This window comes from Physella acuta, unplaced genomic scaffold (genome assembly GCF_028476545.2).
Source record: "Physella acuta isolate Inbredline_101_S28 unplaced genomic scaffold, ASM2847654v3 ptg000013l, whole genome shotgun sequence".
Taxonomy (NCBI): Eukaryota; Metazoa; Mollusca; class Gastropoda; family Physidae; genus Physella; species Physella acuta.
The window spans coordinates 337,920-363,330 of record NW_026731533.1 but is presented as its reverse complement, the minus strand read 5'-3'; the positions used below and the strand labels follow the sequence as shown (position 1 = coordinate 363,330).

General features: G+C 41.0%; 2 protein-coding genes across 4 annotated transcripts; one reads left to right on the top strand and one right to left on the bottom strand.

Annotated features, from left to right (window-relative positions):
- Window positions 1-25,166, top strand: LOC131935820 (sodium/myo-inositol cotransporter 2). 3 transcript variants are annotated; one of them, XM_059292496.1, is made up of 17 exons: window positions 1-67; window positions 327-647; window positions 846-917; window positions 6,635-6,739; window positions 8,266-8,325; window positions 9,306-9,410; window positions 9,891-9,996; window positions 10,364-10,444; window positions 11,673-11,872; window positions 12,095-12,230; window positions 16,610-16,717; window positions 17,479-17,629; window positions 19,947-20,115; window positions 20,324-20,408; window positions 21,841-21,971; window positions 22,212-22,287; window positions 24,817-25,166. In XM_059292496.1, the coding sequence occupies exons 2-17, from the start codon at window positions 555-557 to the stop codon at window positions 25,050-25,052; spliced, it is 1,914 nt and encodes a 637-aa protein (XP_059148479.1). In that variant the 5' UTR covers window positions 1-67; window positions 327-554; the 3' UTR covers window positions 25,053-25,166. The 3 variants fall into 3 exon arrangements, with proteins under 3 accessions (XP_059148479.1, XP_059148470.1, XP_059148487.1); XM_059292487.1 differs by lacking the exon at window positions 1-67 and adding an exon at window positions 87-161; XM_059292504.1 differs by lacking the exon at window positions 1-67 and adding an exon at window positions 232-245.
- Window positions 1,540-4,899, bottom strand: LOC131935877 (cysteine-rich neurotrophic factor-like). Its single transcript, XM_059292602.1, has 3 exons — window positions 4,816-4,899; window positions 3,366-3,511; window positions 1,540-2,043 (listed from the first exon to the last, which is right to left on the bottom strand). Exons 2-3 carry the CDS (start codon window positions 3,499-3,501, stop codon window positions 1,847-1,849), a joined length of 333 nt encoding a protein of 110 aa, XP_059148585.1. The 5' UTR covers window positions 3,502-3,511; window positions 4,816-4,899; the 3' UTR covers window positions 1,540-1,846.
- Window positions 25,167-25,411: the final 245 nt, after the last annotated feature.

Genomic DNA, 25,411 nt, shown 5'->3' with positions numbered 1-25,411 from the left:
ACAAATTTAGGGCGGTTAGAAAGTCGCGTCCTATTTGTTATCGGCGGATTTAGGCAACGATTCTCTGGTGCGCTGTTCGGTTTGTTTATACTGATTTACGTTCATGTTTTAATTTACGTTTTATTTTTAAAACAGTGCGGAGTGTCTTGTTTTGAAATAAGGTGAAAGTGGTTGTTTTTTTACGTATGTCCTTTTGGCTCATCCGTTGTTTAACGTTACGCTTAAAGATGTTTAAAGTTTAGATGGTTGGTTAGATTTTCATTGAAAGAACAGATTCTGCATGTGGAAAACATTGGATTTCAAATTGTCTTTTTTCTTCTATACAGCAAAAAGTTCTAGACATCAAGTTTCAGACATCAACTTAGACATCGTTTTAGACATCAAAATTCGGACATTAAGTTTTAGATATCAAGTTTTAGGCATCAAGTTTTGATCATTAAGTTTCAAACATCAAGTTTAAACATCGTTTGGACATCAAGTTTTAAACATCAAGATTTAAACATCAAGTTTTAAAAATCAAGTTTTAAACATCAAGTTATATACAGCTCTACACCATGACGACGGGAGTGACCCCTGGCCTAGAAGACTGGGGAGATATTCTGGTCGTTGGACTTTATTTCGTCTCCGTCCTTCTGGTGGGATTCTGGGTAAGTTTTTCCTTTAATCTCACCACAGATGGGGTGGGGGGAGGGGGAAGGTGAGAGGGAGGTATCTACAGCTTCTCCCAATTCCTCCCCTCTTTACATCCTCCTCCACCATTTCTCATTGATGTAAACAATTGAAATCATTTGTTTTTTAATGTTTGACCAGATTCAAATGTCCATGAACTTTTTGTGTGTCCACAGTCACTGTGCCGGCCCAACAGGGAGAGCGTCAAAAGTTATTTCCTCGCTGGGAGGGACATGCGCTGGTGGCCGGTGAGTCATAGTTACTTACCTCTACCTCCGTTCAATTTAGCATGCTTCTGACTCTAAGACTTCTGACTCTAAGTGGTGCTTATGTCTTCAAAAACTGATTTCAAGACGCCAGTCTCAATGTGCATGATTTATAAGACTCGAATGATTTACCTTCGATCTCTTCAATTCATTGAATGTAAAATTAATTTCTTGTCTATAATCATGAACTACCACAGGGGGAGAGATAGCGACTAATACATTTTGTTGAGGCTAGTTGATTATGTTAACACTTTCTTGGGGGTTTAAACCTAACGATAGCATCTTGTAGTGGGCTAGAAGCACTAAAACGTTAAGGTAACCCCTTCCAAATTGCAGCAAAGTATCTTTGGTAGAGGCTACATATCAGAGAGAGGCTACAGTATACGAGCAACAAGAAAAAAAATGTCAAAAAACATTATTTGAGAGAATCTAGCTTCAGAAATGGGGCATTCGTAACTTTAATGGTAACTTATACTGGATATTTAGTATTGCGACTGAAAAGTAACATGTTTAAAACACATGAAAATATATAGTAACGTGCAACACAAATCAAGATTAGTTTAATATATATTTGACACAACTTTTGAAGACAATAAAGAGCAAAGGAACAAACAACTTTGTCAAGGATCGTTTTTATTATATAATATATTTTAATATGTTATATAGATTTGTTTCGCGTTGTTTATTTTTCTCTATAACAAGAATAAATTTAAGAAATACAATATGTATCGCGAGATCTCGCAGTCCTTATAAGGCGTCACGTGATTGGTAAAACACATGAAGTGACCAATCACACTTCAGTTTACAAGGACACACGAAAACTATGTTTTAAATCAAAATGTCTTTTAATCAAATAAATTAACAATAAATTCCCGCCAGTATTTCGGCAGAATAAAGCTTTGCATGCAGTTTTACTCCCCACTATTCAAAATGGCGGGAGAAAACAGACTTTGGAAGCAGAACTCAAAGCATGACTCGGCTCCAGTAGGGCATCGTAGTGCGCATGCGTCGTACGACGTGAAGCACGTGTGGCGACACCTAGCGGCGAGGTTCCAGCAGCCTTCCACGCACGTCAGAGTTTCCTCGTCAAACTCCTCTGAGTGACACCCTAGGGAGACAAAACTTGCGAACATTTTGTTGCACACAAAACGGTATCGCTATATGTGATAGAACTTAATGCAAACATTTTGTTCCATACGAAACTGTATCGCTCTGTGTGATAGCACTAGGTTTTAACTTACATTTAGGGGTCATCCATAAATGTACGTCACGCTTTTTGACGATTTTTACCTCCCCCCTCCCCTCAGTCACACATCGTCACAAAAAGCCAGACCCCCCCCCCCCCTAAAATGACGTCACACATCAGCCTACAACCCCCCTCCCACCCCCCTCAAAATTGCAGTTGAATTTTTCTTAAAACATCGATATTTTTCCAAAAAAAATCTTTCAATGGAGTATTTTAATGAATTCCTATTACAATTTATTAAAACCGTTTTCTAAAAAGCGAAATAACGGCTAAAACTCGTTTTCTAACATTGCTTTTTTATAATTCAAAAGTGTGACGTCATACCATCTGAACCCGCCCCCTCCGCTTCATCAAACACCGTCACAAAATTAAGAACCTCCTCTCCCCTACGAATGTGACAACATTTATGGACGACCCCTTACATGCAGGAGTCATTGTGAATTAGTGGGATTTTGGTAGAAAAACAAGCCCACAGATTATTTGATAGAAGAGGTTAGAAGGTTGGTGGATCGTGTAGTTATATAGTGATGTATGAGGTGGTATAAAACCTGCACTATGCCAACATCACTGTCGTTGTTTATCTCTGATAGATCTCTGCTATTTTGAAAAATTGGAGAAACATTTTTAAAATACCTAACTTTGTCTTGGTTTATGGGGTCCTAGGACCTTTGACCACAGCGGAGCTTTGACCATAGGGGCTTTGACCATAGGGGGTTTGACCACAGCGGGCCTTTGACCATAGCGGTGCTTTGACCATAGGGGGTTTGATCATAGGGGGTTTGACCATAGGGCGTTTGACCACAGGTGGGAAGGGGTGGGCAACTTATGGACATGTTAAATGGGGCGGGTCAAAACGGCTCCGTCTTAGTGGTAAATATTATGTGAATACTACCCTGTGTGTCATGTGTATGGACAAAATTGTTCCATTTTAGCGGTAAATGTTATGTAAATACACCCTGTGTGTCATAGGTATCAATTCTATAAACCTTGTAATAAAAATGTTAAAAACACAATGAAAGCCAAAAGGAAAAGTACCAATTCTTTTAAGGTTGGGATAAAAAAAATCATCCAGTACAACTGATTATAAATTAAAGGCAACACTTTGGTCTAGTTCAGTGAAAATAACTGAAATTAAGCCTCTACTTCAAGACACACTGGCGTGACACTGATATCAAAACCGTTACCTTCAAGACACTCCATCTCCTCAACCACAGAGCTGTGGCACCTGTCAGCACAGAACGAGGCTCTGTCGTCACATGACCCAGCTGCCAGGAGCAGGCCCAGGAGCAGGGCTGGGAGCAGGAAGAACTTTGGAACCATCTCCAGCTGTCTGTGGAGAGCATCATTGTAAATTAGCGTCATTCTTCAATGTCTGATTATCCCAAGCAATAACTGGCTAGAATCTAGGAAATATTTGTTTCAAGTGGTCAAAATGTCACAACGTCATCAAATGTTACCACTATAAAGTTGAACTTATCAAATCTACAAATGTTCCAAATTTCACCACGTCGAAGTTGAAAGTATGAAATTTTTCAACTGTACAAAGTTGTAACTGGCCAGTGTTCACTGAGTCCCCAGCACAACCAGAACGTCATGTACCCAGCACATCAACTAAAGCCCACACGTCAGATACACACTACGACTACACAGTGATACAGTGTATTGTAGCCATCTTTCTCAAATAGACAAGAGAGCCAGATGCTAGCTCACTACTCATCAAGCCAACATTGTCATTTCTTCATTGTTTGGATAGTACTACGAGAATAAGCCTCCGATGCTGGAGTGTTACTAAATAAACGATAAACAAAATGAATAGAGAAAACTCCGCAATATCTACAAGTCGAATTTCGCAGGCGTTTTGTCTAATTACAAGTTTTCTTTGATTATTAATGTCTGATATGTCTAGCTCTTCTGCTTCGTTCTTAATTGACATGTTGGCCGGTAATTCCTCTAACAAATTTAAGTATTTATTACGTTGACTCCTATTTCAGCCTGCTTTTCTTTCTGGATTTGCCTCCACAGCCTATGTCCAACCAAGAACAAACTAAAGGGCAGCAGTTGGTTGATTTTGGAGTTGTCTCGATAGATTACTATCCACTGCTATCTCGCCTCAACTCGGGACTCTTCGGTTTAGCGTCTATGAGCTTTATCTCTCAAATGTCTTGCTGATATACCCAATTGTATCATTTTTTTTCAAGAAGACTAAAAAACGATCAAATTGTAAAAACACAATGCAGTTGGAAGTGTTAACTAACCACCTTACTTCTCTACTTTAGCGGATGCTACGTTTTACATAATTCAAACTGCGACTGGTAAAATAACTGATCTGTTGTGATTAAATAATCGAACTGTCGTCTATTTATATATGTGCTAAATGTGAAAGATTTTAAACATTGAAAAATGTCAGAATGTAGATTATATTATACAGTGGTTACAATAGTTTTAGAAAAATTAAAAATAGCGAATATTTAATTACAATAATTTTTGTATATTTCATTCATAAGTTGGGTCAGGACAATTAACAAGGGTGATTTGATAGAAATTATATAAATAAAAAATAAATTAAAATCTAATTTTATATGCTAATTTTATACTTAAATAGCCAGATCTCTAAAAGTATACAAAAATTCAAACCGTGTCTATAGGTCCAAATCCTGAGTGAAAATTCTGATCAATTTTTCTGTACAGCCGGTTATAGTCGCCCTGAGTCTATTGTTGTTTTGTTAGCTAATTACTGTCGGTAATTAATCAGTGGCCAGCACGTGTTTTGGCAGAGTGCTGGCACCCATGAGTGCTAACCGTTTTTCTGAGACACCGTTGCGCCAATTCGGTCAAGGTCATTAGCTAAGCTAATTTGTGAAGACTTCTTTATTAAATTTGAATTTTATATCAATACTTATTGATTAGTTCGGCACTCATAATGTGGTGAAGGCTACATAATTATAAATAAAAACGACAGTGTATTTTAATTTGAACTAGAGATTCAATTATATCAACACTAATGAAAAACCTTATTTTTAATAACCATCCCCTTATCAAGACAATTTGTTTTATTTCAGTTTAAACCTTGTAGGGCCATAATTCGCAGTAAAGCGTGCACTCTCTAGACAAAACATCAATCATATGGTGCAAAAAAAATTAAAAATATCGAGCACATGGATATTTTTAGCTACTCAAGCCCTCCAACCATCCCCACCCCGCCACGACTTATATACACTGTGTTGAAGTTGGTCATTTCCCCCACCTCCACCCCCTCTTTTGTCTGTCTGTTTAGCATTGTACTGAGGTAATGAAATTTTGTCTAGCTAAGCATTCGCTATTATGTATCTCAGCTACCATACCAAAGGTTCTCACAGTATGATACCACTGACCCCAGTACACAGGTCAAATGTTTACCTGCCGTAGCAATCACGTGCATTCAGTGCTCACGTCTCAAGGATTAGTGCCAGAGATCTTGACCGGAAGTGAAACAATCTAGAAGACAACTGACCGGAAATACCAGAAATCTTGACCCGAAATGAAGAAAGTAGATCAGAAGACAACTGACGGAAATTTTCAGTGCTCAAAATTATTTGTTTGATACAACGGCTGAACCTGTGTTTGATACAACGGTTAAACCTGTTGTTTGATACAACGGTTAAACATGTTTGATGCAAAGGTTAAACATGTTTGATGCAACGATCAAACCTGTTTGATAAAACGGTTAAACCTGTTTGATACAACGGTTGAACCTGTTGTTTGATACAACGGTTAAACCTGTTGTTTGATACAACGGTTAAACCTGTTGTTTGATAAAACGGTTAAACCTGTTTGGTACAACGGTTGAACCTGTTGTTTGATACAACGGTTAAACCTGTTGTTTGATACAACGGTTGAACCTGTTGTTTGATACAATGGTTAAACCTTGTGTTTGATACAACGGTTAAACATGTTTGATACAACGGTTAAACATGTTTGATACAACGGTTTAACCTTGTGTTTGATACATCGGTTAAACATGTTTGATACAACGGTTAAACCTGTTGTTTGATACAACGGTTAAACCTGTTGTTTGATACAACGGTTGAACCTGTTGTTTGATACAACGGTTGAACCTGTTGTTTGATACAACGGTTAAACCTTGTGTTTGATACAACGGTTAAACCTTGTGTTTGATACAACGGTTAAACCTTGTGTTTGATACAACGGTTAAACCTTGTGTTTGATACAACGGTTAAACCTTATGTTTGATACAACGGTTAAACCTGTTGTTTGATACAACGATTCAAACTGTTGTTTGATACAACAGTTAAACCTTTTTCACACCACTCATTCAAAAGCTTTTAAACATAACAAAACACACTAATGTTGAGTACTAAAATGTGATGTTTTATTGCACACCACACATCCAAAGGTTTATTAACAAAACAAAACACGCTAATGTTGAGTACTAAACTGTGATGTTTTATTGCAGGTCGGAGCCTCGCTGTTCAGCAGCAACATTGGCAGTGAGCACTTTGTTGGCCTGGCAGGGACAGGGGCGGCGGCAGGGATAGCCATGGTGCTGTATGAGTGGAGTGTAAGTGACGTCATTGTGATGTATGAGTGGAGTGTAAGTGACGTCATCGGGTGTATAAGTGGAGTGTAAGTGACGTCATGGTAATGTATGAGTGGAGTGTAAGTGACGTCATGGTGATGTATGAGTGGTGTGTAAGTGACGTCATTGTGCAGTATGAGTGGAGTGTAAGTGACGTCATGGTGATGTTTGAATGGAGTGTAAGTGACGTCATGATGATGTATGAGTGGCATGTAAGTGACGTCATGATGATGTATGCGTGGTGTGTCAGTGACGTCGTAGCTATATAATATTTAGAATCTAGTAGCCTAAACACTTTATGTCTTAGAGTGTATGCCGTATAGTGTATGCCCTAGAGTGTAAGCCCTAGAGTGTAAGCCCTAGAGTGTATGCCCTAGAGTGTAAGCCCTAGAGTGTATGCCCTAGAGTGTATGCCCTAGAGTGTATGCCCTAGAGTGTATGCCCTAGAGTGTATGGCCTAGAGTGTAAGCCCTAGAGTGTAAGCCCTAGAGTGTAAGCCCTAGAGTGTAAGCCCTAGAGTGTATGCCCTAGAGTGTATGCCCTAGAGTTTAAGCCCTAGAGTGTAAGCCCTAGAGTGTAAGCCCTAGAGTGTATGCCCTAGAGTGTAAGCCCTAGAGTGTAAGCCCTAGAGTGTATGCTCTAGAGTGTAAGCCCTAGAGTGTAAGCCCTAGAGTGTATGCCCTAGAGTGTATGCCCTAGAGTGTAAGCCCTAGAGTGTAAGCCCTAGAGTGTATGCCCTAGAGTGTAAGCCCTAGAGTGTAAGCCCTAGAGTGTATGCCCTAGAGTGTATGCCCTAGAGTGTAAGCCCTAGAGTGTAAGCCCTAGAGTGTAAGCCCTAGAGTGTATGCCCTAGAGTGTATGCCCTAGAGTGTATGACCTAGAGTGCACGACAGCGAGAGTGTGAGGTGCACTGCCCAACTGTACTTAGCGGTGAATCACCCGTATAGCCAGTCACCCTCTCCTGTTGACTGCGTGTTTATGATGACTGATGACTGCCCTCCCCTGTTGACTGCAAGTTTATGATGACTGATGACTGACCGTCACAGATGGCCACACATAGATCTAGATTTTTGCCCTCTCCGCTCTAAAATTAGAACAATTGTTTACGGGTCTGTAAGTGCATTTCAGACCTTTAGCAGACACATTATTTTTAAAATCATAAGGGGTGCATTTAGGTATTTGCAACAGCAAAGAACAATGTAGTAATTATTTCTGTAAAAATATGTTTTAGACCACAGTGAAAACTATGCCCTAGTTATCGTATAGTTAGATGAAACTCCAAAGATACAGATAGCTTTTTATTACGATAAATATTTATAATTTATACACAACCAAATGCAAGTCATCACATGTGTACCATCGTCACCATAGTAACCAGATACTGCTTTAAAAGTGGTATGTCTAATTGTGTATTACTCTACCCCCTATCAATATACAATGTGTCAGCTACCCAAAGACTCTCCAAATGTTATTGATACAATCTTTATAATACCGAAATCTTTCCCCAGTCGATGTTGTTGGTGATACTGCTAGCTTGGGTTTTCTTACCTGTCTACGTATCAGCCGGGGTAAGTTAACTCCTGTCCGATTATTTCCCTTTAATTATCTCCTATAATTTGATTTATGTAATAATTTTTCTGTGATTGTGAATTAATACTCGATTAATAAGTAAGCTTTTTATTTTATTTTTTATTTTAATTATGTGGCATTTTTAAAAAGTCGTAGTTAAAGATGAACACAAAATGTCGACAAATTTATAATGATGACTCATGCATGTTGGCAAAAACATGCATTAGGGCCACAAAGTGCTTACAATCTTTCAGCATTATAGAGCTTATTATGGAGAGTTGTGGCCTATATTAGCATTACATATCCTTGAAATGCATCCCAAACAATAAAAAGAACATACGTCTAAGCTTTTTACTTGATGTTCCCTGCTTTGGGATATTCCAAAGCTTTGAGAACAAACTACAAATATTTGTTGAAATTTATTTTTATTTTTAATTATATACATGTTTAATGAAACGAAACAAATTGAAAATTGTTCTAATGAAACGAAAAAGGTGAAAATTGTTCTAATGAAACGAAACTAATTGAAAATTGTTCTAATGAAACGAAACAAATTGAAAATTGTTCCAATGAAACGAAACTAATTGAAAATTGTTCCAATGAAACGAAACAAATTGAAAATTGTTCTAATGAAACGAAAAAGGTGAAAATTGTTCTAATGAAACGAAACTAATTGAAAATTGTTCCAATGAAACGAAACAAATTGAAAATTGTTCTAATGAAACGAAACAAATTGAAAATTGTTCTAATGAAACGAAACAAACTGAAAATTGTTCTAATGAAACGAAACAAATTGAAAAATGTTCTAATGAAACGAAACAAACTGAAAATTGTTCTAATGAAACGAAACAAACTGAAAATTGTTCTAATGAAACGAAACAAACTGAAAATTGTTCTAATGAAACGAAACAAATTGAAAAATGTTCTAATGAAACGAAACAAACTGAAAATGGTTCTAATGAAACGAAACAAATCCAAGGTTTACACCCTACCTGAGTACATGTCGAAAAGATTTGGCGGGACGAGGCTAAGAGTCTACCTCAGCTGTCTGTCGTTGGTGTTGTACATCGTCACAAAGCTTGCTGTAAGTATCATAGTAGCGTCACAAGTCGGGGGGGGGGGGGGGGGGGGGGGGGTCCCATCGGTCGATACCATTTATAAGTTTTCTGACACTATGTTAATGAAATCGGACCATTTACCAACATAGAAATGTAACATTTAGTTACATTGATGAATTGGGAGAGGGGTGATACCAATATGAAAATAATAATTAAGTTGAGCTATGACGATGCGCGACACGCGACCTAGTGACGCCACTGGTCAGATGTAAGCGTAAAAGGTAAGTTATGCTCTGTAAGATGTAATTGAAAAACGTAAATATCATTCAGCATAAATACGACTTGCGTTAAAAGTTTATAATTTTAAAAAAAAAACGCAGCACTGACTGCTTTCTGTTCACCTTGATACACGTATGAATTGATTTCTCTTAAACGAGATACAAGCTTGTAAGTGTATTTACTGATGTAACACAAGCGTGTATATTTCACGAAATCACTGCCCACAGGTCAGTATCTATGCTGGAGGTCTGTTCATCAAACTGGCCCTGGGCTGGGACATGTACATCTCTATCGCTGGTCTTCTGTTGGTCACCGGCCTCTACACAGTCTTAGGTTCGTTATTTTGTTTCGTTTCTTTTTTTATTCATTTCTTTTTTTGTATCTTATCCCTCAGTTAAACGAATACCTAATCTAATCTATCCTATAATCCTATTACCCGGGGAGGATCTTTGAGGCGCCACTGTTGGGGCATCACTTCATAATGCCCTTCTAAGAACGGTTACTCTAAGTTTTCTCCCATAAGGCATTACGCAAAGCCCGAATTTCGATCATTTTTTTTAAATTGTTGAGAATTTCATTAAACCTTACCAGTCCCTCATCTGTCATATGTATATGTTACTCACAATCTTAAATGTTAATTAACCTTTGTGTATCCATACCCTCATTTGTGTATGCTACTATCTTAACCGCCTTTGTGTAGGTGGCCTGGCTGCAGTAATTTACACAGACACATTCCAGACCCTTATCATGACGGTTGGCGCCGTCATCCTGGCTTTTATAAGTGAGTACAAACAAATCTTTCACTTGCATGTTAGGTGCGGTAAACACGTGATGATGCAGTCAGTGCCGGCTGTTTAGAGACTAGGTACAATGCAACTTATCGGCGCTATAAAGTAGATTCACATAACGAAGTCAGAGGCGTAGCGGTTGAGGGCGGGGGTACATATGTCCCGGGCGCCGACCTTATGGGGCCCAAAATGGGTTGGAAAAACAAATTTAAATCTCATTTTAGCTGAAGTTTTGCATTATAAATCTAAATAATATATCGTTTGGCCCCGGGCGCCGGGAAGGGTCGCTACGCCTCTGAACGAAGTAGATTCACATAGTCTCATACCGGCTATATAAACGTTGTTTTTTTTTTTAATCAAACCCACGACAATGTAATTGTAAACAATAAAAGCTGTAAGTGGACGGGGGGGGGGGGGGGGGGTCTAAATTCCCAAAATTTTGTTGACGTCATAAATCGATGACCACAAAGTGAACGCTTGCGGACGGGGGGAAGGGGGTCTAAAATCCCAAAAATTTTGTGGACATCATAAGTGGATGACCCCCAAAGTGTGTGGGGGGGGGGGGGGTCTAAAAGCCCAAATTTTTTATGATGTTTTTTTTTTTCCCAGCACTGTGGATATGTTGGTAACCTATTAAGGGAATATGTGTCTGCTCTGTTTACGATGGCAAAGTACATACTCTGAACATGTGCTAGCGCTGAGGCTACATAGATAGAGAGAATATACTTTAAATACTTGTCTGCCTCCACGCAGGTTTCAATTGAATATTTGTCTGTCCACGCAGGTTTCAATTGAATATTTGTCTGTCCACGCAGGTTTCAATTGAATATTTGTCTGACCACGCAGGTTTCAATAGAATATTTGTCTGTCCACGCAGGTTTTAATTGAATTTGTCTGTCCACGCAGGTTTCAATTGAATATTTGTCCACGCAGGGCTCAATTGAATATTTGTCCACGCAGGTTTTAATTGAATATTTGTCTGTCCACGCAGATTTCAATTGAATATTTGTCTGTCCACGCAGGTTTCAATTGAATATTTGTCCACGCAGGTTTTAATTGAATATTTGTCTGTCCACGCAGATTTCAATTGAATATTTGTCTGTTTACGCAGGTTTCAAATGAATTAGTCTGCCTTCACGCAGGTTCCAATTGAATATTTGCCTACGCAGGTTTTAATTGAATTTGTCCACGCAGGTTTCAATTGAATGTTTGTCCACGCAGGTTTCAACAAAATCGGCGGCTATAGACAGCTGGAGTACCGGTACATGATGGCGGAGCCAGTCAACGACACCATGGGGTGCGGCAGACCCAGGGAGGACGCCTTCCATCTGTTCCGTGACCCAGTCAGCTCAGACAACCCCTGGCCCGGGGTCCTCCTGCAGTCCAGCATAGGGTGTATGTGGTACTGGTGCTGTGACCAGGTCAGGGGTCATTTCTCGTCGTCTGTGACTCATATATAAACGGTTCATTTTTTTAACTGTCGCGATCTGTGACCCTACACTTCGATTTATGTTTTAACTAATGTTTCAGGACTCAAAGGCCAAAATATGTTGTGATTCTGTTTTTGTCTTTTGTACTTAATTTTAAGTTTAATTTCTCTAGTTGTTTCATAATTGAGACGATGACCTTTGCCTTTCTCACAGGTCATAGTGCAAAGGTCACTGGCCGCCAAGAACTTGAGTCACGCCAAAGCAGGGTCGATACTAGCCGGGTACCTCAAGCTGACGCCGCTGTTTTTCATGGTCCTGCCCGGCATGATAAGTCGAGCTCTATACCCAGGTGACTAGCTGACCCCTCTGTTTTTCATGGTCCTGCCCGGCATGATAAGTCGCGCTCTATACCCAGGTGACTAGCTGCCCCCTAACGTTTTTTATGGCATCAGTTAATTTCTGACGCTAACCGTAACTTTAAGCCCAATATTTTTCGTGAGGGTGCCTGGCATGATAAGTTGTGCTGTTTTCCGGGTAATTTACGAGTGCCAACCTTAACCCGGGACGTATAAGGGCAAAAGTTTATGTCTGTGAGGGTGGGGGTTTTAAGAAAGCGGTAACGAATGAATCCAACAACACGCAGTTCAAGTTCAACTATAATTGTTCTTTATTAAAATGATATATATGTTCAAGTTTCTACCTAACTGATCTACACTGTACTATTTACTTCTACTACTGACTGTTCACTATACTACTAACTCCCACGACCAATCCTAACACTATCTACATTCTACAATCTAACACCTTCTACCTTCGCTAGCTAATTATGATCTCCTAACTATCTACATCCTCGGCCGTCTCTGACCGCTACCTAACACCGTCCTCGCCTATCGCTCTACTGCCCCACACCTCAGTGGTCAGCTGACCATACCACGTGACCGGTCAGTCTCTGAATTTCCATTGGTCTACCTCTGACTAACACGCTAAAGTCTATTTCTGCTATCTACCTGGCTTCGACGCAACATTGCGTCATCACATATCTCCCTCCCTTTCTGTAGCTGACAAATTATATTTTTCAGCGTCTGCTACTAATCTAATACATCAACAACTATCTGTCTTACTACTCTATTCTATCCCTAACATCAATCATATAAATCAAATAAAAAATGGGACAGCACAGTTTACAAAAACATAAAATCTTGTGTCTGTGTTCCTGAAAAAAAAATGTCATTGTTCTAGTTTTTGTGTAAGTATCCTGACGTCTGTGGTGTCTCTGCTTGATAATGTATGTCTATGTTATGGTTTGATTGAATCTAATCATGTGTAACTCAGTTCTGGTTAGGTTGTCGTGTACTGGCCTTGAGCTAATCTTAGTAGAATGTGTAACTGGTTGAACGGGCTCTGTGAGCAGTGTAAGTGTATGTGTAAGTTATGTAATTGTTGGCGTTCCTCTGTGGTGGGTGGGTTGTGGCGAGTTTTGGTCTACGTAAGTTCCCGTGAGGCGGGTGTAGGCGTAACTTTCGTTGGTCAATGTGATGACGCAACAAACTCAACGCTGGTTGAGACGTCCACGTAGAGTGGTTATGCGATGAACTGGAGCTGTCTGATGCGGTGGCGAACAATGACGTAACGTTCCGACGCTGGGAACTTGGACGATGGGTCTTCTACCATTTGTATGTGCCGACGTAGGTGTACGTAGCTGGCGGTCTGTTATTCAACCCCAGTGCGGGGGCGAAGCGGTGGCGATGCGTCCGCTGTCTTGACCAGGGCAATTCTCTGTTAAGCAAGGCTGTTCGCTGTCCAGGTAATTCAACGTAATCAGGGCTTCAGGTGGCGGCATTCTTTGAAGTGTCTGCTTCATCTCGTCTCATTCTGAATAAGCGTAGTGGGTCTGAAATTGTATTACGAGACCATGAGCAATGGCTTTATGTGACCAATTTAGTGCCCGCGCAGACAAGTATTCAGACAGAGGTACCTTCCATTAAAAAAAAACCTCAATCCCAAATTTAAACGTGCTGAACATTTGTCTGGCGGCATAAAAAACATAAAAAAAATAACATAACAACATAACCAAAATAAAAAAATCAGTACACTCTAATCTAACAACAATCTGTAAAGCCTAATAAACTCAATAGACGTAAACACTACTAGAGCTTAGAAATAGCTTCACAAAAACAATAGACATGTGAGTGTGTATCGTGTCATTTCAACACGTGATCATATAGTGGAGCAGCTCTCACTATCTGACTTCTGACAAAAAACTGGCTGGCTTGACTTAATGACTGACTTCACTTATGACTTCAGTAACTTGACTGATTTCAGTAACTTGACTTATTTCACTTTGACTTCAGTAACTCGACTGACTTCAAATTAACGACTGACTTCACTTTAGACTTCAGTAGCTTGACTGACTTCACTATGACGACTTATTTCAATTTGACGACTTACTTCACTGACTTCATAAACATCACTGACCGGCTTCGACTTCACTTGACGACTAAATTCTCTTTGACGACTAACTTGACCTCGACGACTTCACTTCAATTCAACTTAAAAGACTTCAATATGACTTCAAAGACTTCACTTTGACTTCAACAACTTCAATATGACTTCAAAGACTTCACTTTGACTTCAACAACTTCAATATGACTTCGAAGACTTTACTTTGACTTCAACAACTTCAATATGACTTCAAAGACTTCAACGACTGACTTAGATTAACCTTACTTCGACTTCAAAGACTTTAACTTTGACTTCAAAGATTTCAACGACATCACTTTGATTTCAAAGACTTCACTATAACTTTGACGATTTCACTTCTTCACTATGACCTCAGCGACTTTAATATAACTTCAAAGACTTTTCTTTGACTGCAACATGACTTCAACTACGTCACTATGACCTCAACTACGACTTCAACAACATTGACTGACTTGACTGACTTCAAATAACCTCTTTGACTTCAGTTCTGACTTATACTTCACTGACTTCAATACACTATTGACTTCAGATTGACTACACTGACTTCGACTTCAACTATATCGACTTCACGCCGATTTCCTCGACTACTTAGATCAACACAAAAATACTCGACTTGACTTCACTTTTGTCCGTTGTTCAAAATCATTTATGGGGGCGGTCCGGGTCAAATTCCTGGTCATGGGGTTGATGTTCTTGGGCAGTTGCGTGTTATCTATTTGCTATGTTTTCAGTTTCACTAATTCTAACGCTAACTCTGCTTTTGTTCTTGACATGTCTTACTATCTTGACTATCTTGTTTTCTAACTTATTCTCTACAAATGTTTCAACTTCTTCTCCTGTTTTGTCTAATGGTATGCCCTGTTTATAGCATTGAAACTCTGCCTCCATGGTTGTGTATGTGTATGTGTGTGTGTTGAGGAAAGTCAAAATAACTAAGGCAACAGTGCGTAACAATAGAATGTGTAAGGCAGAAAAACCGCTGGCACAAACTATCCAGCACGGGTATAAACCCAAACGTTTAAAAAAATGATGGCAGGTACTTATCTTTTTGAACATGGTGACTGTTCCCTTGTATTGGTAATCCACTCGTTCCGGTTGAAGAAACCCGCTGTTGTGTTGAGTTGAAGAAAGCTGTACACCAGATGTACTCCGTCATGAGTAGCTGATATACTTTCTTTCCTGTCCTCGACCCGCGGTTCGTCCCGCGCTCCACCAGATGTGAGGGTGGGGATTTTAAGAAGGCGGAACGAATGAATCCAACAACACGCAGTTCAAGTTCAACTATAATTGTTCTTTATTAAAATGATATATATGTTCAAGTTTCTCCCTAACTGATCTACACTGTACTATTTACTTCTACTACTGACTGTTCACTATACTACTAACTCCCACGACCAATCCTAACACTATCTACATTCTACAATCTAACACCTTCTACCTTCGCTAGCTAATTATGATCTCCTAACTATCTACATCCTCGGCCGTCTCTGACCGCTACCTAACACCGTCCTCGCCTATCGCTCTACTGCCCCACACCTCAGTGGTCAGCTGACCATACCACGTGACCGGTCAGTCTCTGAATTTCCATTGGTCTACCTCTGACTAACACGCTAAAGCCTATTTCTGCTATCTACCTGGCTTCGACGCAACATTGCGTCATCACAATGTCCCTAAACCTAACCCAGGCAACAGTATGTCACGTTAAATCCTTATCTGGGAAACACTTTATATCGTTAGCAAGGTAATTGTATATCATTACCTGGATAACTGTATATAACGTTAGCTAGGTAATTGTATATCATTACCTGAATAACTATATATAACGTTAGCTAAGTAATTGTACCTGGGTAACTGTATGTAACGTTAGCTAGGTAATTGTATATCATTACCTGAGTAACTATATATAACGTTAGCTAGGTAATTGTATATCATTACCTGAGTAACTGTATATAACGTTAGCTAGGTAATTGTACCTGGGTAACTGTATGTAACGTTAGCTAGGTAATTGTATATTATTACCTGAGTAACTATATATAACGTTAGCTAGGTAATTGTATATCATTACCTGAGTAACTATATATAACGTTAGCTAGGTAATTGTATATCATTACCTGAGTAACTGTATAACCTAGCATAAGCAGCATAATAAAACTTTCTGCATATCAACAAAACAGTAACTTTATATCCCAGGTCATTAAGTCATGTCATTGATTCATTAATTACCTCACACATCCTTCCTGTTTCCAGACGTTGTTGCGTGCACGGACCCAGCTCTGTGTGAGCAGTACTGTGAAAACCCAGTCGGCTGCTCAAACGTCGCCTACCCTAAGCTCGTCCTTGAACTTATGCCTGTAGGTCTGTGTACATTTTGTTTTCATTTTAAGACATCAATTTGTGCATTACTTCCGTAATGCTGGTTCGTTAGTAGAAATTGGAAAATTGTGTAGATATGATAATAAAATCTAAAAATTTGGAAAAGTGCTTTATACATCCCAGCCACATATACTTCACACATCCCAGGCACATATACTTCACACGTCACAACCACACGCAAATGGCTCACCACAACCACACATGTGTATCACTACTGATGTCATGGTGTCTTCGTTTGTCCAATCATTTCTAAAAAAAAAAGGCTTGCTGATAGCTGTCATGCTGTATTTATTTATCCAATCAGGTCTAAAAAGCTTTCTGATAGCTGTCATGCTGTCTTTATTTATCCAATCAGGTCTAAAAGGCTTTCTGATAGCTGTCATGCTGTCTTTATTTATCCAATCAGGTCTAAAAGGTTTGCTGATTGCTGTCATGCTGTCTTTATTTATCCAATCAGGTCTAAAAGGCTTGCTGATTGCTGTCATGCTGTCTTTATCCAATCAGGTCTAAAAGGTTTGCTGATTGCTGTCATGCTGTCTTTATTTATCCAATCAGGTCTAAAAGGCTTGCTGATTGCTGTCATGCTGTCTTTATCCAATCAGGTCTAAAAGGTTTGCTGATTGCTGTCATGCTGTCTTTATCCAATCAGGTCTAAAAGGTTTGCTGATTGCTGTCATGCTGTCTTTATCCAATCAGGTCTAAAAGGTTTGCTGATTGCTGTCATGCTGTCTTTATCCAATCAGGTCTAAAAGGTTTGCTGATTGCTGTCATGCTGTCGGCCATCATGTCGTCCTTGACCTCCATATTTAACTCGGCCGCGACCTTGTTTACCATGGATCTATGGAGAAGATTTAGGTCAAGGCCGTCGGAACGGGAACTGCTTATTGTGGGGAGGTGAGGTGTGTGGGTTGAGGAGGTGTGTGTGTTGAGGAGGTGTGTGGGTGGAGGAGGTGTGTGGGTGTGTTGAGGAGGTGTGTGGGTGGAGGAGGTGTGTGGGTGGAGGAGGTGTGTGGGTGGAGGAGGTGTGTGTGTGTTGAGGAGGTGTGTGGGTGGAGGAGGTGTGTGGGTGGAGGAGGTGTGTGTGTGTTGAGGAGGTGTGTGGGTGTTGAGGAGGTGTGTGGGTGGAGGAGGTGTGTGTGTGTGTTGAGGAGGTGTGTGGGTGTTGAGGAGGTGTGTGGGTGGAGGAGGTGTGTGGGTGGAGGAGGTGTGTGTGTGTTGAGGAGGTGTGTGTGTTGAGGAGGTGTGTGGGTGGAGGAGGTGTGTGTGTGTTGAGGAGGTGTGTGGGTGGAAAAGGTGTGTGTGTGTTGAGGAGGTGTGTGGGTGGAAAAGGTGTGTGTGTGTTGAGGAGGTGTGTGGGTGGAGGAGGTGTGTGTGTGTGTTGAGGAGGTGTGTGGGTGGAGGAGGTGTGTGTGTGTGTTGAGGAGGTGTGTGGGTGGAGGAGGTGTGTGGGTGGAGGAGGTGTGTGGGTGGAGGAGGTGTGTGTGTGTGTGTTGAGGAGGTGTGTGGGTTGAGGAGGTGAATTAGGGTTTGGGAGGCGATGAGTTGAGGGTTGGAGTTGGGAGGTGTCTGTGATAGAAAGGTGTGGTATGTTATGGAAGGTCATGGGTTGGTGGGGTGTATAGGTGGATGAGATGTGGGGGTAGGTCAAGGCCGTCGGAACGGGAACTGCTTATTGTGGGGAGGTGAGGTGTGTGGGTTGAGGAGGTGTGTGTGTTGAGGAGGTGTGTGGGTGGAGGAGGTGTGTGGGTGTGTTGAGGAGGTGTGTGGGTGGAGGAGGTGTGTGGGTGGAGGAGGTGTGTGGGTGGAGGAGGTGTGTGTGTGTTGAGGAGGTGTGTGGGTGGAGGAGGTGTGTGGGTGGAGGAGGTGTGTGGGTGGAGGAGGTGTGTGTGTGTTGAGGAGGTGTGTGGGTGTTGAGGAGGTGTGTGGGTGGAGGAGGTGTGTGTGTGTGTTGAGGAGGTGTGTGGGTGTTGAGGAGGTGTGTGGGTGGAGGAGGTGTGTGGGTGGAGGAGGTGTGTGTGTGTTGAGGAGGTGTGTGTGTTGAGGAGGTGTGTGGGTGGAGGAGGTGTGTGTGTGTTGAGGAGGTGTGTGGGTGGAAAAGGTGTGTGTGTGTTGAGGAGGTGTGTGGGTGGAAAAGGTGTGTGTGTGTTGAGGAGGTGTGTGGGTGGAGGAGGTGTGTGTGTGTGTTGAGGAGGTGTGTGGGTGGAGGAGGTGTGTGTGTGTGTTGAGGAGGTGTGTGGGTGGAGGAGGTGTGTGGGTGGAGGAGGTGTGTGGGTGGAGGAGGTGTGTGTGTGTGTGTTGAGGAGGTGTGTGGGTTGAGGAGGTGAATTAGGGTTTGGGAGGCGATGAGTTGAGGGTTGGAGTTGGGAGGTGTCTGTGATAGAAAGGTGTGGTATGTTATGGAAGGTCATGGGTTGGTGGGGTGTATAGGTGGATGAGATGTGGGGGTGGAGGAGGTGAGCGCTCTACTACCCGACCACACGGGCGTACGTTTGGCATCACTGACTTTGCAGTTCTCTAAAGTCTAAATCTAAAATATGGTTAAGATGTAAGGTTAGCATTAGAGTTAGACATAGATGGTATTACATAAAATGCCAATTGCGTCTGGAGAAAGAAAAAAAAACTTTAACAATCTCAGTCAAATAGATGCGTTAAGTGTGAGAAGGTCTGGTCAATAGTGTTTCTTCCAGACTTTTTTCTCCGGGTGGGGGGGCACTTGAAATTTTCGGGGGGGGGGGGGGCGGTAGACTTTGTTCGGGGGGGGGGGGCGGACACTGTTAAAAGTATATATTTTCTATATAAATTATATTAATTTCATTTCGTTCTGGAAGGGGGGGGGGGGGTAAAAAAAATTCGGGGGGGGGATGCCTGGAAGAAACTCTGCTGGTCAAGCATACAAATACAAACATCAGTCATGAATTTGGTTCACTGGCTCGCTATCTAACACGTACCTGAGTCCACCTAGTTCTGACAAGTTGATAGTCAGGGAGAGCGTAGGCGGCTGGACATAGTGCTGACCACAGTATTTCTACATTGAGCTCACGGAAACAGATGAACTCTACTTAATCAGTTCTCAAAAGTAAAGGAATACCATTTTTCTAAGGTGCTTAAAAAAGTATCGGCAAAAGACTTAATAAATTTAAATATTACTTTTAATGTATTTTCTGAATGCTTATACTTTAAATTGATATTTATCTGATAAATTTCTTAAAAGGCTTTTTGTTTTGTTGCTGTGTGGAGTAGCCATTTTGTGGATTCCAATGGTTAGGTCATCGCAGGGCGGGCAACTCTTCAATTACATTCAGGCGGTGCAGGGTTATCTCGGCACGCCGATTGGCGCGCTCTTCCTGGCGGCCATTTTGTGGAAACGAATGAATGAAAGAGTAGGTATTGGCTGGACATTTACAGATTTGGCTGAACAATTACAGATTAAATAATTTATTTTTTATTTTTGGCTTTAATTAAGATTTACAGATTAATTACAATTTAATTTATTGCTGAAGAATAACGAATGAATTTATTTTAAATGGTTGACCGAGGAATTTGTGAAATTAGTGAGTTAAGGGTATGTTAACTTATGCTTATTTTCAGGGTGCTTTCTATGGAATACTGATTGGCCATGCCTGTGGAATATCTCGAATGGTGATTGACTTCATGTATCCTGCCCCAGGCTGTGGTAATGTTGTTTTTTTTCCCGCACACTTATATATAGTATACTACTATAGCCTAATATAAGATACTTGATGTAAAATTTTGTATATTGTTGTGTCATAGTACATTTGCTATTAGAAGTAAACATTTCAAATTAAAATGTTTAGGACACTTTCGGTCTAAAAATATATATCCGACTACTGTCTCGTAAAGGCACATCGTCATTTAGCTGTTTGGTTTATCATCATCATCATCATCACTCCTTTATGGCCCCTGGGGAGCAAAGGCTGCAACCACACATCTCCAGCGGACTCGGTTTTGGGCTGCCCCCTTTATCTGTGCCCATGAGAGCCCAGCTGTTTTTGCCTCTTCCTCAACCGTTCTCTTCCATGTTTTCCTTGGCCGGCCCACCCTCCTTTTCCCCTGAGGATTCCAATCCAATGCATGTTTTGCGATGTTTTCTTTTTCTTTTCTTAACGTGTGTCCGATCCATTGTTTGGTTTATAATGACGTCAAATCGAGGATTACATCCAATGACGTCATATGTTATTGAGGGCCAGCGTGGTCGGGCGGTAAAGCGCATGGCTATTAATCAGAAAAGTTCTGAGTTCAAAACGCCGGGCAGATAAGGTTCGGTAACAGGGGTCAGCAACCCACCTGTGAGAGGAAACTCTGAATCAAACAGGAGTGGAGCCCCTTCGACGATAACATTACCAATCCTGCTTTCCCTTCGGCAGCTCCTGCGACACAGCCGATGCCAAGTTTTACAGGCAGGTTGCCCATGTGGGGGGAAGGGACCTGATACATGGGCAACATCCGGCTCTTCTCAACTTGCTAGCCCAGGCATTTCGCCTAGATTTCCAAGGCGCATTGATCCAATTGTATATCAGACTACGCAGCCATTTATTTAGGCATTCTATAACTACTCGGCCGAGGTGTCTAGTTTGATATAAAAACATTTGTATTCAATGTTTCTATCGGGTATTTCGCTCCGACGAAGGGGTGGGGGTATTTCAAACTTCTCTGGGATGGGGAATTATAAAAATGATTAATATTTTATTTAAAGGTAATATTATTTCTTGTTCAGGGTCGGTGTAGGGGGGGGGGGGGTCGGACGTGTTCCGGGCAGTGTTTCTTCTAGACTTTTTTCTCAGGGGGGGGGGGGCACTTGAAATTTTCGGGGGGCGGGGTAGGCTTTTTTCGGGGGGGGGGGGGGGGCGGACACTGTTAAAAGTATATATTTTCTATATAAATTATATAAATTTCATTTCGTTCGGAGGGGGGGTAGAATTTTTTTTTCGGGGGGGGGGGGGGAGGGGGGAAGCCCCCCCCCCCCCCCCCCCCAAGATGAACTCTGGTTCCGGGGAGAGAAGTCTGAAAGAAACCATGCTTGAAATGAAATATTAATATTGATTGAACCGTAAACTTCTTGATTGTGATTTTCGTCTCATTTTCAGGCGAAGAAGACACTCGCCCAGTCATCCTCAGCGCCGTTCACTACACCTACTTCGGCAGTTTGAGCCTCGTTGTCACCACACTGGCTATAATTATCTTTTCCTTCACGGCGCCTGCGCAAACCGAAGACGAGGTCAGTAGAAATATTATACCCCGTCTTTAGTATTTGATAACAGGATGACATTGCCGGGAAGGGATAGTGTAATTTTTACTCCAGAAGCCCCGAGTTCGAAACCCAGGCAGATGGGGCTTGTTAGCTGGTGACTGGGAATGGGTAGGGTAATACTGAAAGTAAATATACCAGTTCAAATAATACCAGTATATAACAGTTTTTATTAACCTCAAACCCATATTGTTGCAATTTCGTCACCAGTTGTACGGCGTCACGTGGTGGACGAGAGTTGACGTCATCGACAAGTCGTCAGCGGTGGAGTCATCTATACCCCAAGGTAACAGACGGTTAGCTAAGGGCAGGTAACGAGAAGGATGACTCCTTGCGAACAGAGGGGCAAAAACTGGTACCGCTACCTTTCCCGTGACATACAGAGAGTGTGTCATAACTTATGACACACGCTATGTATGTCACAAGAATGGTAGTCATAAGGCTGAAAGATACCTACAGGCAGGAATGGGAAAGGGAGTGGACATAGGGTTCCAAGGCCCGGATTGTTTTCAAGAACATGAAAAAAATCTTTGAAGTCGGACCCGTGGTGGAGAATGCATAGATGGCGACAGTCTATCATTACCCAGCTACAAACAAGGCACTGTCCGTCTAGATCAGGGGTCGGCAACCTGCGGCTCGAGAACCGCATGCGGCTCTTTTGATATCAAAAGAGGCCGGCGGTTGCGACTGTTGCAGTTTTGCCGCTGAATATATTTGTATCCCTTAACCGCTATGTAGGACGTCCGATTAAAGGATGCCAAGTGCTAACATAGCCAAACAGTGTATTGACGAAAATCGCACACTCCCGGTCGCCGCCTATAAGAAATTTTTTTCCGCAGAAATCTTCTTTAAGTATTCTCATCTACTCTCCAAAGTTTCATGGAACTCGGATGAACGGTGTCGAATCGCATCCTCCCGGGACACCGCCCTTGTAAAATTAAAAATGATTTTTTTTTAAGAAACCTCCCCTAGAGTGTGCTGACCAACTTCCCAACCAGGCGCCACCCCTGCGAATTTGACATTTTATTTTCCCGCAGATACCTCCCGATGAGTATTTTCAACAACTTTCTAAAGTTTCATGGCGATCAAATTAAATGAAAGGTGTAGTAATGAATAAAACAGACACGCACATACATTGCTTTGATATATATATATATATATATATATATATATATATATATATATATATATATATATATATATATATATATATATAATGTTAGTGGTTCTTTAAAACTGGGAAATTGTGTAAATTGTTACTTTAGGCTCTCCCTTCTCAAAAGGTTGCCGACCCCTCGCCTAGAGCAGGGGTCGGCAACCTGCGGCTCGCGAGCCGCATGCGGCTCTTTAGCTGCCAAGATGCGGCTCTCCTGCTCCTTGAACAAATACTAATAATCTTAATAAAAAATAAAATATTCGTAATAAAAAAAATGTTAGTGGCTTTTTAAAACGGGAAATTTTGAAAATTGTAACTTTTGGCTCTTCCGCTTCAAAAGGTTGCCGACCCCTGGCCTAGAGGGGAATAATTTTCTTTCCAAAAACAAAACATTTGTTCCAAAAAAGGCATTATTAACCACATATTAAATTAGCCTATCGGAAATGTATAAATTTTGTATTAATTAAAGCTAGCTGTTTCGATTAACATTAGATTTAAAAAATAATTCTATATTAAAGAAACATTTAAAAAGTAGACAATTTGTCGTGTAAAAATTTAACTATTCAAATTAAGTAAAATACTAAATTACGAATATTGTTTGCATTTTGATATTAATAAATTTGTCTGTATTTCCTAATAACTTTGTAACCAGTTATTTCCCTTGTTATTTTTTTTTTAAATATATTTTTTTAAATATAGGTAATGCATGTCTCTTTTTTTTTTTTGACAACACATTCCTTAAGGATCACCTATTTATGTCCACACAAATTTAGAATTTTACATTCTGTCCATAAGCGTCCACTTTGGACAACCCGCCAACACCCTTCTCCTCTTTCCCCAACTTGAACGTCCATTTAAAATTTCAATAGTTCTCTTACCACTTTCTTTCAATATAGGCATAATAATTTAATAACGTGTTGTGTATGTGTAGCTTGCAATACTAAACTCCTGCATACTGATTTACACGTTTCCGAAGTGTCTGTTACAAAATACTAAAAGTAGAATATTGTGTTTTGAGTAAATTAAACAATTTTTAAAGTATATTTATGAGCACATTTAAAATTTTATTTTCGATTTTCGATTAACGATTTTCCCCAAATTAAAAAAAAAATTACTGATACATCGTATTTAACTTGACATTTTTTTCCTTGGGAAGAAAACTTTTTAAAGTAGTATTTGTAAAAGTCTAATGCAGTATTAAAATAAACCGTACGGCCAAAGTCAAGTTTATGAACGGCCAAAGTCAAGTTTATGACCCCAGTTTATGTTTTGTTACATTCAGGGTCGGGACGTCGTCATGGATGCGACCCAGTGACGTCGCTAGGTCGGGTGTCACCCCCCCCCCCCACCCTTGTCGGGATTGGTAAATTTTGCACTTAATTAAAATGACTTTTAACTATTTAATTAATCCTTTATTTAACTGGAATGATCGTTTTTTTTCATAGGCCTATGAATTTTGCTATTTTAGCTTTGGTGTCACCCCCCTAAATGGTGTCACCCAGTGCGGTCCACACCCCCCACCCCCCTCGCGACGCCTTTGATCCGACCCCCTCCCCCTTCGTTACTTTCAATAGTTTGTTGGAGTGAATGTATTTACTGATGTTGTTTACCTAATTTAAGTGTACATATATCTACTGCGGGTTGTTATCTTTAAAACAGATTCCAGAACCTTCCACGTCTCCGAGCCCGCCCCACAACACAGCAAATGCGACAGGTTCTTGAACACGGTATGCGGCGTGCCGTTCTCTAACGCCAAATCCAGCGAGACGGCAGAAATAACGGTCAAACAGGCAAAGGCTTTCCTGGCACAAGACCAGACGTCGAGGAACGTTTTGGATATTAACGCGGCCATAGGCCTGGCTGTAATGGCTTTTCTGATTGGTTACTTTCATTAATCGGATTTTTGTAAACATGGTGTCTGTTTGGTGATTCATGACACACATCAATTTCAGAGGCGTAGCGACCCTTCCCGGCGCCCGGGGGCAAACTTTCAATTTGGCGTCCCTCCTCGGGAGCAAATCTTTCAATTTGCACCCCCCCCCCCCCCTCAAACTTTCGATTTGCCCCCCCCCCCCTCAAACTTTCGATTTGCATCCCCCTCAAACTATTTATAATTTGTTTTTCCAACCCATTTTGGAGCCCCCAAAGGTCGGCGCCGGGGGACATATGTACCCCCCTCCCTACGCCTTTGATCAATTTTGTGGTGTAACAATGGTATACTTTTTATCCAACTGGTAGCATTTTTAACACTTTG

What these genes read in the sequence shown, in the direction of transcription:
- LOC131935820 (XM_059292496.1), top strand. Translation starts at nt 555, where the DNA reads ATGACGACGGGAGTGACCCCTGGCCTAGAAGACTGGGGAGATATTCTG. An exon ending in CGTCATCCTGGCTTTTATAA is followed by an intron (nt 10,445 to 11,672) that starts GTGAGTACAAAC and finishes TTGTCCACGCAG; the next exon opens with GTTTCAACAAAATCGGCGGC. An exon ending in AAGTCGAGCTCTATACCCAG is followed by an intron (nt 12,231 to 16,609) that starts GTGACTAGCTGA and finishes TCCTGTTTCCAG; the next exon opens with ACGTTGTTGCGTGCACGGAC.
- LOC131935877 (XM_059292602.1), bottom strand. Translation starts at nt 3,501, where the DNA reads ATGGTTCCAAAGTTCTTCCTGCTCCCAGCCCTGCTCCTGGGCCTGCTC. An exon ending in GGAGATGGAGTGTCTTGAAG is followed by an intron (nt 2,044 to 3,365) that starts GTAACGGTTTTG and finishes TTGTCTCCCTAG; the next exon opens with GGTGTCACTCAGAGGAGTTT.